The 13865-nt window shown below is 47.2% G+C and overlaps 1 protein-coding gene across 1 annotated transcript; it reads left to right on the forward strand.

The window, feature by feature from the left end:
• The first annotated feature begins 1839 nt into the window (after window positions 1-1839).
• Window positions 1840-13433, forward strand: C1S (complement C1s). Its single transcript, XM_003944878.3, has 12 exons — window positions 1840-2013; window positions 3386-3551; window positions 4228-4435; window positions 4643-4820; window positions 5928-6053; window positions 6764-6963; window positions 7503-7656; window positions 8627-8742; window positions 9162-9240; window positions 9763-9891; window positions 10902-10976; window positions 12260-13433. Exons 2-12 carry the CDS (start codon window positions 3547-3549, stop codon window positions 13054-13056), a joined length of 2067 nt encoding a protein of 688 aa, XP_003944927.1. The 5' UTR covers window positions 1840-2013; window positions 3386-3546; the 3' UTR covers window positions 13057-13433.
• The last annotated feature ends 432 nt before the right edge of the window (window positions 13434-13865 follow it).

Consider the following 13865-nt stretch of genomic DNA (forward strand, 5'->3'; position numbering starts at 1 on the left):
GGTTCAAGCAATTCTCCTGCCTCAGTCTCCCGAGTAGCTGGGACTACAGGCACATGCCACCACGCCAGCTAATTTTTGTGTTTTTAGTAGAGACAGGATTTCACCCTGTTGGCCAGGATGGTCTTGATCTTTTGACCTCGTGATCAGCCTGCCTCGGCCTCCCAAAGTGCTGGGATTATAAGCGTGAGCCACTGTGCCCGGCCCGACATGTACATTTATTAGGTACCATAGTGTGCAAAGCTTGTTCACTCTAATTGCTTCATTAGGTCCACATGACAGCCATGTAGGCTAGGCAGAACTGATATGATTTCTGTTTTATATTTGAAGAAACTAGATCTGTCAATAGTGAGCCAGGTTAAAAAAAAAAAATAGAAACTAGGAAGTTAGGTGATTCGACTGAGGCCTCACTGCTGCTGAGGAGCAGAGCTAGGACACGAGCCTGTCTTCTGACTCCAGGCCCAGTGCTGAGCCAACTAAAGGAGCATAAAGGGGGACCTGAGATCAGGGAAGGCTCTGTGCAGTGGCACTGCCCCTCAGTCCCTTGCCTGCATTTCTAAACTCCAAAGAACTCTGAAGACAAAGTCTCTCTCTCTTTCTCTCTCTCTCTCTTTTTTTTTTTTTTTTAGAATGGGATCTCATTCTGTTGCCCAGGCTGCAGTGCAGTGGTGCCCTCTGCAGCCTCGATCTCCTGGGCACAAGTGATCCTCTTGCCTCAGCCTCCTGGTTATTGTTTTTTGTTTGTTTGTTTCCAAGTTTGGCATTAAAACTCAATTTGGCAGCAAAACCTGACCTGAACTGATGTAATTTGTAATTTTTTTTTTTTTTTTTTTTTTTTTTTGAGACGGAGTTTCGCTCTTGTTACCCAGGCTGGAGTGCAATGGCGCGATCTCGGCTCACTGCAACCTCCGCCTCCTGGGTTCAGGCAATTCTCCTGCCTCAGCCTCCTGAGTAGCTGGGATTACAGGCACGTGCCACCATGCCCAGCTAATTTTTTGTATTTTTAGTAGAGACGGGGTTTCACCATGTTGACCAGGATGGTCTCGATCTCTCGACCTCGTGATCCACCCACCTCGGCCTCCCAAAGTGCTGGGATTACAGGCTTGAGCCACCGTGCCCGGCCTAATTTGTAATTTTTAGTTATCCGCTTACCATAAGGTCAATGTGTTTAGCTGCAGAAATCTTACTGTTTGTTAATAGGGGGTTATCCCGGTCCCTAAAGGGAGGGGGAGGAGGAGGAGGAGGTATTACCTAATATTGGACTACATAGCCTTAAAAAAATCTATAAAATTTCAAAACACAGCTGGCCCCAAGGGTTATGGATGAGGGACTCTGGGTTGGGTCTGAAAGGTGGCTTGGTTGGGGGGTAGAATTTTGATGTTTGGAAGGGATGTTATGAAGACGAAGCCTCACACCATACCAGCTTGGGTCTATGTGTAAGTCATTATCAACCGTTACATATGCTTTAAAGCAGGGATGACTTGCATTTCTGATAATTACTTTCCCTTAATTCATGATCCACACACATTTGGAGGGTTGGACTTTCTGGGTTTGGTTTTTTCCCCTAGTATCAATCCCTGCCTTTTCCCACAAATCACCTGACTTCTCCGAAAACTCAGAAACACACCCTTTGGCTGAAAAAAAAGTATTAAGCAATCAGTGAAATTCCCCATTCCTCCTTTCACCCCTGGAGCCCTGGAGTGAGGCCTCTCAGGCCTGGGAGGAGGACGCTGCCCTTGTTTCAAAAGCAGAGGGAGCTCCAAGATCAAGGCTGAGTTATTCTTTCCCTGTGTCATGGTCTCCCAGCCCCCTCTGTTTAGATCAGGGAATTTCAGACATGCACACTTGGGTAGGGAATCTTATGAACACAACCCGGACAGGGAGGCCGGCTGGAGGTTCCTGCAGAGGCAGCATCAAGGCCCTGTGCTGCTGTCCCTGGGGGCCGGAGGGGTTGCCCAGCATGCCCATGGGCAGGAGAGAGGGGACTGACCCACTTGCTCCTACCGGCTTCTGAAGGTAAAATCCTTACAAACAAAGAGCAGAGCTTTGATGGAGGAAAAAAGAAAGGCAGAAAACTTCACGTAGGAGGGCTTGGGGCAGTGATAGAGGGCTGACAAAGGCAGCAGTAAAAAAGGCAGAATATAGACAACCTATTTCTCTTAGGCTCACCCCATCCACCCCTGCTTCACGCTCTTACCTACCACGATTTTCAGGGTTAAAGCAATTTTAGCAAGACTTTATCAGCTTGAATTTTCAGTAATGGGGAGGGGAGAAACAAACCCCAAACAAATTCTGGAGAATGAATGTAGGAAGTTTTTATGTTCCTTGTCATTTGGCTGTCCCTTTTCTCCTTCCCCATGCAACCCTGTCTTAATGGGGCAGCACTTCCTTCTCAGACCGCTTGTCCCAAGGTCCTTGCCTTTCCCTAGTGAAAGAAGCTTCTGCCTCCATCCGTGGGCATTGGGAGCATCAGCAGAGATGCATGCAAGGATAAACAGCAGGCAGGGCTGCTTGAGGAGATAGGGGGATCATGGGTAAAGAAGAGGGGCTGTAAGGGGTCACGGTTGAAGCAGAGGGGCTGTAAGGGGTCACGGTTGAAGCAGAGGGGCTGTAAGGGATCACGGTTGAAGAAGAGGGGCTGTAAGGGATCACGGTTGAAGCAGAGGGGCTGTAAGGGGTCACGGTTGAAGCAGAGGAGCTGTAAGGGGTCATGGTTAAAGAAGAGGGGCTATAATGGGTCATGGTTGAAAAAGACGGGCTGTAAGGGGTCACGGTTGAAGCAGAGGGGCTGTAAGGGGTCACGGTTGAAGAAGAGGGGTTGTAAGGGGTCACGGTTGAAGAAGAGGGGCTGTAAGGGGTCACGGTTGAAGAAGAGGGGCTGTAAGGGGTCACGGTTGAAGCAGAGGGGCTGTAAGGGGTCACGGTTGAAGAAGAGGGGCTGTAAGGGGTCACGGTTGAAGCAGAGGGGCTGTAAGGGGTCATGGTTAAAGAAGAGGGGCTGTAAGGGGTCATGGTTGAAGCAGAGGGGCTGTAAGGGGTCATGGTTGAAGAAGAGGGGCTGTCCTAGATGAATGGTCGTGATGCCTGAAGACTCCTGAAAACCTGGGTGGAAATGGGAACATTGTTCTTGAGGGCAGGAGAGAGACTGATACTGTAGGGGTAGGGCTGGTGGAGGACAACAGAGGAAGAGGAACACTGGGAGAAAGTACTCGATTCCTTTGGAGAAAAATTAGGAGAAAGTCCAGAGAAGTAGCGAGGGAAGGATACAATTTTAGTTACAGTCTAGAAAGTCAGTTCGAGTTGGACTAGGGAGGGTGTGAGGGGCCTAGTGCCATGCAGTGATGGTGGTGATATAGCTCTGTTTAACCTGTGTGTTATCTCTATGAAGGTGACACCGAGCCTTAGGTGACGCTCCACCACCAAAGAAGGTGCCTGTGTTTGTCAGGCAAACACAGCCAGGCCTGCCGCCCCTTAGGCTCCAAAGTCCAGAGGTGCAGAAAGCCAGGACCAAGAGACAGGTAGCTCACCAGGCTGGACAAATCACCAGAGATGTGGTAAGTGATCAAGGGTCTCCAGAGATTACACAGGCTTCATTCCCTTTATCTTTTCAAGAAAAGGGCTTATGGGCCAGGCACTCCCAGCACTTTGGGAGGCTGAGGCAGGAGGATTACTTGAGTTCAGGACTTTGAGACCAGTCTGGGCAACATAAAGAGACCCTGTCTCCCAAAAAAAAAAAAAAAAAAAAAAAATTAGGCCGGGCATGGTGGCTCACGCCTGTAATCCAAGCACTTTGGAGGCCAAGGCAGGCGGATCACCTGAGGTTGGGAGTTCAATACCAGCCTGACTAACATGGTGAAACCCCGTCTTTAAAAAAAAAAAAAAATTACCCAAGCATGGTGGGTGTTGCCTGTGGTCCCAGCTACTCAAAAGGCTGAGGCGGTAGAATCACCTGAGTCCGGGAGGTTGAGGCTACGGTGAGCCGAGTTCGCACCATTGCACTCCAGCCTGGACGACAGAGTGAGACTCTGTCTCAAAAAAAGAAAAGGGCTCCTCTGTGAAGCCTGGGCTTTGGTTTGACCTGGGCCTTTCCTTTTTTCCGACATAAGATTCTCCCCCACAGCCTATTGACTGTCTTTTGCCTCTGACAAATGAAGCGTTCTCTCCCAGGTTGCTGGCGCTTGGGACACCTGCCAATCTATGCCTCTTTTTTTTTTTTTTTTTTTTTTTCAGGTGCATTGTTCTGTTTTCCCTTTTGGCATGGGTTTATGCCGAGCCTACCATGTATGGGGAGATCCTGTCCCCTAACTATCCTCAGGCATACCCCAATGAGGTAGAGAAATCTTGGGACATAGAAGTTCCTGAAGGGCATGGGATTCACCTCTACTTCACCCATCTGGACATAGAGCTGTCAGAGAACTGTGCGTACGACTCAGTGCAGGTATGTTATAAACACAGAAAGCATAGAGATGGAAGACTAGGGCTAAGGTGGTGGAGTAAGGATGTGGGAGGGAGTGCCACAGGCACTCAGGGAACTGGAGTCAAATAGTCCGAGGGGCAAAAATGTTCTACTCTCTCTGTCCTTTCTCTTGTCTCCATAGCAAAATATTCCCCCTCCCTAGGTTTTTCTTTTTGATTCTTCTCTTAGATAATGTCGGGAGGCATTGAAGAAGGGAGGCTCTGTGGACAGAGGACCAGTAACAATCCCCACTCTCCAATTGTGGAAGAGTTCCAAGTCCCATACAACAAACTCCAGGTGATCTTTAGGTCAGACTTTTCCAATGAAGAGCGTTTTACGGGGTTTGCTGCGTACTATGTTGCCACAGGTAAGGCTCACCCTTCTGCACTGACCCAGCTAAAAGATTAGAACATGGGAAATCCACTGAGCAACACATCGAATGGGGATTCTGTCTATAGCTGTTATAAAAAGTGTTGACTTGGCCTGGGTCCCTCCATAAATCACTTTCATGAAATTCAAATGCATGATCATATCTTAGTGGCGATGATGACCATGGTAATAACACACATAATTAACAGTAATTTATTGAGAGCCACTATAAACTGGGTATATATCAGGGATTTTTTTCCTATTTTAACATAATCTTTACTTCAGCCCTTCAAGATAGGTATTATTTCCTCCATATAAAAATGAAGAAAATAAGGACTAGGAAAGTTAATAACTTGCCAAGAATTGCAAAAGGAATACGTGGTATTTAAACCCATTCAATATATGGCATTCAAACCTTCAAATTCTGGGTACTTCTGTATCTCCAGGTCACAGTGAAGCTAGGACATCTCATAAAGCCAGACTATTGTTTAGATTTGCTAGAAGGACCAACATCATATAAAGCAATATGAATGAATATACTGATTCCTCCCTGCAGAAGGTATCGTCATGAGGTTTACCTTGCAGAGTGTTGTCCCTGGAGCTAAAACGCTCTGTTCATGAGAAAAGTCAAGGATCTCTGGCACTGCTCCCTAGGCTGGGCATGGTGGCTCATGCCTGTAATCCCAGCACTTTGGGAGGCTGAGGCTGGTGGATTACTTGAGGCCAAGAGTTCAAGACCAGCCTGGCCAACATGGTGAAACCCTGTTTCTACTAAAATTACAAAAAGTTAACCCGGCATGGTGGCATGTGCTTATGTTCCCAGCTCCTCGGGAGGTGGAGGCATGAGACTTGCTTGAACCTGGGAGGTGGAGGTTGCAGTGAGACGAGATCACACCACTGCACTCCAACCTGGTGTGGGACTCAACTCTGGAATCATATGTCAGGAGAGCAATATCAAATAAGACCAGCCTGGAATGTGATCCCTTGAGGGATCTTTAAGCAATAGGCCTTTCCTACTTTTTCTTACTCTTGTGGCTTTGGGTCTAACCTCATTCTCCCTTCTTGGTGTTTGTTCTTGACCTCAGCCTTTCTCTACTCTTTGTAGACATAAACGAATGCACAGATTTTGCCGATGTCCCTTGTAGCCACTTCTGCAACAACTTCATTGGTGGTTACTTCTGCTCCTGCCCCCCGGAATACTTCCTCCATGATGACATGAAGACTTGTGGAGGTGAGCTTGGCATCAAGAGTGTTGCGTGTTGCCTGGGATTTGGAATGGCTGAGATGGCAGAAAGGGCTCTGTCCACCCTTCCGACTTCGATTGGGCCCAGCCTTCATGTGGCACTTACTCTTTTATTTAGATTTTTAAATTTATTATTTATGTATTATTTTTAAGAATTTTAATAGTTTTGGGGTACTGGTGGTTACATGGATGAGTTCTTTAGTGGTCAATTCTGAGATTTTAGTGCACCTGTTACCCGAGCAGTATGCACTATACCCAGTGTGTAGTTTTTTATCCCTCACCCCCTTCCAACCTCCCCCTACACTGAGTCCCCAGAGTCCGTTATATCACTGTGTATTGGCATTTATTCTTAGTTACTCATAAGCTGAGATGAAGCCACAAGAGGGAAGGAAGATAAGGCTACAGGACAAAGTTAGTTAATTGGAGAAGAGAGATAGATGGCTGTAATGAGTCTACCGGGGACTGTTCATAACCAGGAAGGGCTCCATCCTAAGCAAAGTGATGGATACCTAATAGACGTTGGGTATTTCTGCTGATATCGATTGCATGTGTAATTGCTCGATCCCTCCAGTTAGGGCAGAGATCCCAGGTTAGTTTGAATGGAAGACTGTCAGCTTCTGAGAGAAGGAATCATAGAATAGGACGGGAATTTTGCTTGACTTTGTATTTGATTCTCCCTTTCTCTTTTTCTCTCTTAGTTAATTGCAGTGGGGATGTATTCACCGCACTGATTGGGGAGATTGCAAGTCCCAATTATCCCAATCCATATCCAGAGAACTCAAGGTGTGAATACCAGATCCGGTTGGAGGAAGGGTTCCGAGTCGTGGTGACTGTGCGGAGAGAAGATTTTGACGTGGAAGCAGCTGACTCAGAGGGAAACTGCCCGGACAGTTTAGTTGTGCGTGATGGTTGATTAATACGCACACCTTCAACTTACACAAAGAGATCTCTCTCTGAAGACAATAATTTTTCTTTCTTTTTTTTTTTGAGACAGGGTCTTGCTCTGTTGCTCAAGCTGGAGTGCGGTGGTGTAATCACAGCTCACTGTAGCCTTGACCTCTTGAGCTCAAGCAAGCCTCCCACTTCAGCCTCCTGAGTAGCTAGGACCACAGGCATGCATCACCATACCAAACTAATATTATTATTATTATTATTAATTTTTTTTTTTTTTTACAGAGATGGGGTTTTGCTATGTCACTCAGGCTGGCCTGAAACTCCCAGCCTCAAGCAATGCTCCCACCTCCCCAAGTGCTGAGATTATAGGCGTGAGCCACTGCACCCAGCCTGAAGACAAAATTATCTTTTCTCCTGCCCCTTATTTCCCTTCTTCTTATCTGATGTGACATTTAACGTCTCTCTTATTTTTATCCCCCACTTCCCCCATTTTACCTCTTTCCTTTAGTTCTTTCCCTCTTCTGATTTCATCATTTTGTTCAGTTTGTTGCAGGAGATCAGCAATTTGGTCCTTACTGTGGTCATGGGTTCCCTGGACCACTAAATATTGAAACTAGGAGTAATGCTCTTGATATCATCTTCCAAACTGATCTAACAGGACAAGAAAAGGGCTGGAAACTTCGCTACCATGGAGATCGTGAGTAACCTAGAAGTGCCTTTTGGCTGGTGATAGCAAAGTCCCCAGACAATGTGGGATCAAAGCAAGTAGATGATCCAGGCACAGAGGTATGCACCTGTGATCTCAGCTATGGGGGGAGGCTGAGGCAGGAGGATCTCTTGAGCCCAGAAGTAGGAGTTTGAGTCTAGTCTGGGCAGCAAAGCAAAACCTTGTCTCTAAAACAAAACAAAGCAACAACAATAGTAATAATAATAATTATTATTAATAGTTAATAATAATAATCTTTTATCTGAATAATAGTAATAATAATAATCTTTTATTTTTTTATTTTTTATTTTTTTTTTTGAGACAGAGTTTCGCTCTTGTTACCCAGGCTGGAGTGCAATGGCGCGATCTCGGCTCACCGCAACCTCCGCCTCCTGGGTTCAGGCAATTCTCCTGCCTCAGCCTCCTGAGTAGCTGGGATTACAGGCACGCGCCACCATGCCCAGCTAATTTTTTGTATTTTTAGTAGAGACGGGGTTTCACCATGTTGACCAGGTTGGTCTCGATCTCTTGACCTCGTGATCCACCCGCCTCGGCCTCCCAAAGTGCTGGGATTACAGTCTTGAGCCACCGCGCCCGGCCTAATCTTTTATTTTTACTATTGTTGTTGCTTTGCTTTGTTTTAGAGACAAGGTTTCTCTATCAGATTGTTGCTCTGATAGAATCCTGAGATACTTCACTTCCTCAGGAAAATCTAAACCAGTCAATGGTTGCTGGAAGTGTCTCAACCTCTAGTAATCCTTTAACTAGACCTGAGCGTGCACAGCTTGGGGGTGGTTAGTTGGTAATGCTATATTATTTTAGACATCTGCTGTATTGGAATGCTAATCATCAGGATTCAGGACAACTGGACGATTTTAGAACGTGAGAATGATGTAAATAGAATGAGAGTCCTCAACTATTTAGTAATTTTATTTCCTGTCCCAATTTCTGTTCTTTCAAGCAATCCCCTGTCCTAAAGAAGACACTCCCAATTCTGTTTGGGAGCCCGCGAAGGCAAAATACGTGTTTAGAGATGTGGTACGGATAACCTGTCTGGATGGGTTCGAAGTTGTGGAGGTAAAGTACCATCTTGGCTTCTCCCCAGTCCCTGGCCCCAGATCAGGATTTGTACTGAAACTGTCCAGTGGTTCACCTAACGTACGTGTGTGATCGGGCCATAACAACTTTCCTGCAAACACAACAGCTCAACATCTGTGGTTCTCCCTTGTGAGTCATGGAGCTCCCTGGCCAGCTTGGCACGCTTTCTGCCTTCAGTCTTCCTGGGGAACGGAAGCTGACACATACTGTTTTCATACGGGGCAAAGCTGTCTGTCAGCCTCAGCTCCTGGGTTCTTTGGGTCAGTCTGCTAAGGTGTTCCCAAGCTTCTTGTGGTGAGGACTCTTCATTGACCCCAAGCCAGAGATCAATTCCAGTTTTGATGTTGGCTTCCCATATTTCTCTTCGTAAATTACTGTTGATGTTTATTATTCTCCAGGGGCGTGTTGGTGCAACATCTTACCATTCGACTTGTCAAAGCAATGGAAAGTGGAGTAATTCCAAACTGAAATGTCAACGTACGTGTCTCTTCAAAGTGGAAGTCTTTCTTTTTCCCTCAGAGAGAATGGAAAGATCAACACATCAAAATTCAAATGCATGGTTTCCTCTTAGGCATGTGAGAGAGTGGGCTGAGTTTTTGAAGGGAAGCCAGTCACGGAGGCTTTTCTAGTCCCAGCCCCGGATCTGGTCTCAGGCCAACTAGACTGGCAGGTTTCTTTCCAAGAAAGGGGCTGTGAGATAGGTCAAGTGAATAGCCCCATGTAGGGGCATTTGTGGCTTCCACTGCGGCCTTCACCCCGTCACTGAGAACCAGGCTCTTCCCTATGGCTTTGGTGGGGGCATCTGAATTGGTATCTCAGTGGGGCAGGGAGCTGAGTGATGCCAGTTGGGGAGGATGGCCACAGAGTCTGGAGTGGGGAGCTTCATCCCAAGTGTACCTGTGGATTTGGAGTAGGGAAGCAGTGAGGATGAAGCTGGCCCCATGACTCTTGCATGGAGGTGGCTGTCCTGACCACCGCTCTCCTTCCTTCATCTGATAGCTGTGGACTGTGGTGTTCCGGAACCCATTAAGAATGGTAAAGTCGAAGACCCACGGAGCACTCTGTTTGGTTCAGTCACCCGCTACACTTGTGAAGAGCCATATTACTACATGGAAAATGAAGGAGGTGGTAGGTTTCTTCTACTGGAGAAGAGAGAGAGAAAGAGTGAGAAGGTGTTGGAGGGTGAAGAGCATAATCTGTCTGTGTCGGAGAGAGTTTGGAGACAAATGAAAGCGATAGGACAGACATTGCTCATCCCTTTGGCTTCGTCCAAGGATACAGTTTCCATATGGGGCAGGGCACGTTCAGGGTTGCATCATTCACTGGGAATCATAGAGGTCACCAACTCAGTTTCACAGCTACAAACAGGAATTCCCCTGCAGCATCCATTTCGTGGGACTTCCCAGCTTTTGACCAATTATTTAATGAAAAACCCACAGGAGCAATGCCTCCAGCTTCAAGCCACCAAGCGTCACCGACTGGCTTTCTTGATGTAGAGGTTGGGTCATGCTAGATGATTCGCTCCTTCTTTTTTTTTTTTTTTGAGGCGGAGTTTTACTCCTGTTACCCAGGCTGGAGTGCAATGGCGCGATCTCGGCTCACCGCAACCTCCGCCTCCTGGGTTCAGGCAATTCTCCTGCCTCAGCCTCCTGAGTAGCTGGGATTACAGACACGTGCCACCATGCCCAGCTAATTTTTGTATTTTTAGTGGAGACGGGTTTTCACCATGTTGACCAGGATGGTCTCCATCTCTTGACCTCGTGATCCACCCGCCTCGGCCTCCCAAAGTGCTGGGATTACAGGCTTGAGCCACCGCGCCCGGCCCGGGTCATGCTAGATGAAGGGCTGGATGAGACATTGTAGGTTTTCTGCATTGCTTTTTATTTTATTTCCCGACTTTCCCAATGCCCTCTTTCCTTCTGCTTTGGAGATGTTCCATTTATCTTCCCTGGCAGGCTAGCGGCCTGAGGGATTGTTTGGAGGAAGATATTTTTTTCTGGCTGATTTAATCTGATTTCCTACTCGAATCCCAGAAGAGCTGAGGCTCTGAAGGAATGGGGCAGAGTATTGGGGGTGGGGGGAATGGAGGAGGGAAGATGTGACATTGAGTGTGGCCCATGCTCCCTTTGCTATTCCAGGGGAGTATCACTGTGCTGGTAACGGGAGCTGGGTGAACGAGGTGCTGGGTGCAGAGCTGCCGAAATGTGTTCCAGGTAAGGAAGTCTGAGGCTTGGGGAGAGATGATAGCCACAGGTGGATGGGAGTCACCTGTGATCCTCTTGGGAAAGGACTGAACAGTGATCTGCCAGAGTCCAGCTCAGTGAGGTGGCAGTAGCACTGTGCCGTGGGCCGCCAGGGCCGTAGGGAACCCCCTCAGCTACAGTGAAGCCAGGCCGACTGGAAGGAAACAGAGCGTCAGCCAGCGACAGTTGGTGTCTGGTATTGTAGATACAGCAAGAAGATACAGAACTGCTAAAAACAGGGCCTGAGAGCTGAGAGTGAGGAATCAACACTCAGAAACAAGACTAGTTAAAAAGCATAGTTATTATATTAAAGGTTTATATGGCAACAAGAAACAGAGGAATTCAGGGAACGAGGAAGGATCAGAGTTGGGTAGCAGAAGGCTGGGGCAAATCCAGTTGGATAAGAACCATCCTGGGTGTTACTGAGAGCTAAAGACTGAGCTGATTTGTTGTATTTGTTTTCTCATTCGCATCCTTGTGACAGCCCTGTGAGCTAGGTGTCACTGGTCTTATTTGACGGGTGAGTGGGTGGGGTGCAGGTTCACAGAGTCAGCAAGTGGTAAAGGCAGGCTTTGTGCCCAGGACTAAGTCCACAGCCCATTGTGCTCAACTCGGAGTCCATCCAGGCTGTCTAGTAAGGGATTTAGGTAAGCAGCGTCACTTGAATTCAGTTATACTGGGTAATGGCGCCAGTCACTGGGAGTGAGAGGTCAAGGCCAAAGGAGGGCCCCCTCTCTACTTCCTAGGCTGACCTGTGGGTTACTGGGAGGGACTCAGGTGCAACTAGGAACCTAGTGAAGAAGGTGATTAAAATTCGATCTGGGCATCTGAAGAAGGCAGAAAGCTTGCCTCCTCCACCATCTGCATGAGAAAAGGGTTTCTAGCACTGGCTCTTGGTTGCGCACTGCCTCACGTGCCGCGTCAGGAGGGGCAAGGGGGACCCTTGCCTCCAGTGGAGCTGTGAGTCACACTGTGGATAGTGTGAGGCACTAATGCATCTGGACTCAGTGATTCATACACTGCCTCCATTTAACTCAGCTCTCCCATGAGCCTGCTTATGACATCAGCAAAGTGGGATGTTTAGGAAAGTCCAGAGTGAGTCAGGTATTGAGATTGTTGACCAAATAGGGCTGACTATTTTGCACTAGGGGATCCTGCAACCTGGCAGTTAAAATTATTTGAGCGCTTGCAGGATTTGCAGGAAGCCAGCATCATTTCTTGTTCCTTCCCCATCTTATTTTATTCATTCCTAGTCTGTGGAGTCCCCAGTGAACCCTTTGCAGAAGAACAGAGGATAATTGGAGGATCCGATGCAAATATTAAAAGCTTCCCCTGGCAAGTCTTCTTTATCAACCCATGGGCTGGTGGAGCTCTCATTGATGAGTACTGGGTGTTGACGGCTGCTCATGTCGTGGAGGGAAACCAGGAACCAACAATGTATGTTGGGTCCACCTCAGTGCAGACCTCAAAGCTGGCAAAATCCCAGATGCTCACTACTGAGCGTGTGTTTATTCATCCGGGATGGAAAATGCTGGAAGTCCCAGAAGCACGAACAAATTTTGATAACGATATTGCACTGGTGCAGCTGAAAGATCCAGTGAAAATGGGACCCAGCGTCTCCCCCATCTGCCTACCAGGGACCTCTTCCGAATACAGCCTCGTGGTTGGGGACCTGGGACTGATCTCAGGCTGGGGCCGAACAGAGAAGAGAGATCGCGCTGTTCGCCTCAAGGCGGCAAGATTACCTGTAGCTTCTTTAACAAGGTGCAAAGAAGTGAAAGTGGAAAACCCCAGAGCAGATGCAGGGGCCTATGTTTTCACTTCTAACATGATCTGTGCTGGAGGAGAGAAGGGCATGGATAGCTGTAAGGGGGACAGTGGTGGGGCCTTTGCCGTGCGGGATCCCAATGACAAGACCAAATTCTACGCAGCTGGCCTGGTGTCCTGGGGGCCCCAGTGTGGAACCTATGGGCTCTACACACGGGTAAAGAACTATGTCGACTGGATAAAGAAGACTATGCGGGAAAATAGCACCCCCAGTAAGGACTAATCCAGATCCATCCCACCAGCTTCTCCAAGGAGGGTGACCAAGGCATTGCCTTCTGTTTCTTATGATATTCTCACCATTTCATCATGACTGAAGGAAGACATAAGAGAATGCTTTAAATAGAACTTGATTGTTGAGACACTTGGCTGGAGAGTTTGATCATAGAATTATGTTGGTCATTCATTCGTGGTCTGACTCCTTGGGGTCTTTTCCCCGGAGTACCTATTATAGATAACACTGTGGGTGGGGCACTCCTGTCTTGTGCTATTCCACAGGGATACCTTAATTATTTGTTTCTTCTTTACCTGTTCAGAATTCCATTTACTTTATCATTCTCATTATCCACTGTCTATGTACAATAAAGCATGTTTATAAGCAAATTTTGGTTGATTTACCTAATTCCACACCAAAACCTCAGAATTATAGAAGGGGAGTGGCATGAGAAGGCTGCCGTGTCTCTGAAACTCTGAAACTGGGAATCTAGCAACTAATATTTAATTGCCATGAAAACAGGAAATTCAGCTTTTCTTCTCTCTTCCAACTGAGATTTACTGAATATTGTGGATTAGTATGAACATCGCCAGTACAAGGCACCATAGTCTGCTTTTGAAAGTCATTAATACTTACCTGACCCAAAAAAAAAAGTAAGAAAAAATAAAAAAAGAAACGGAATAAATCTCATTGGGTACATAGCTCACAGCTGTAATCCGAATACTTTGGGAGGCTGGGGTGAGAGGATTGCTTGAGCCCAGGGGTTCAAGACCAGTGTAAGCAACATAGGGAGATCCTGTCTCTACAAAAAATAAAAAATA

This window comes from Saimiri boliviensis, chromosome 7 (genome assembly GCF_048565385.1).
Source record: "Saimiri boliviensis isolate mSaiBol1 chromosome 7, mSaiBol1.pri, whole genome shotgun sequence".
NCBI lineage: Eukaryota > Metazoa > Chordata > Mammalia > Primates > Cebidae > Saimiri > Saimiri boliviensis.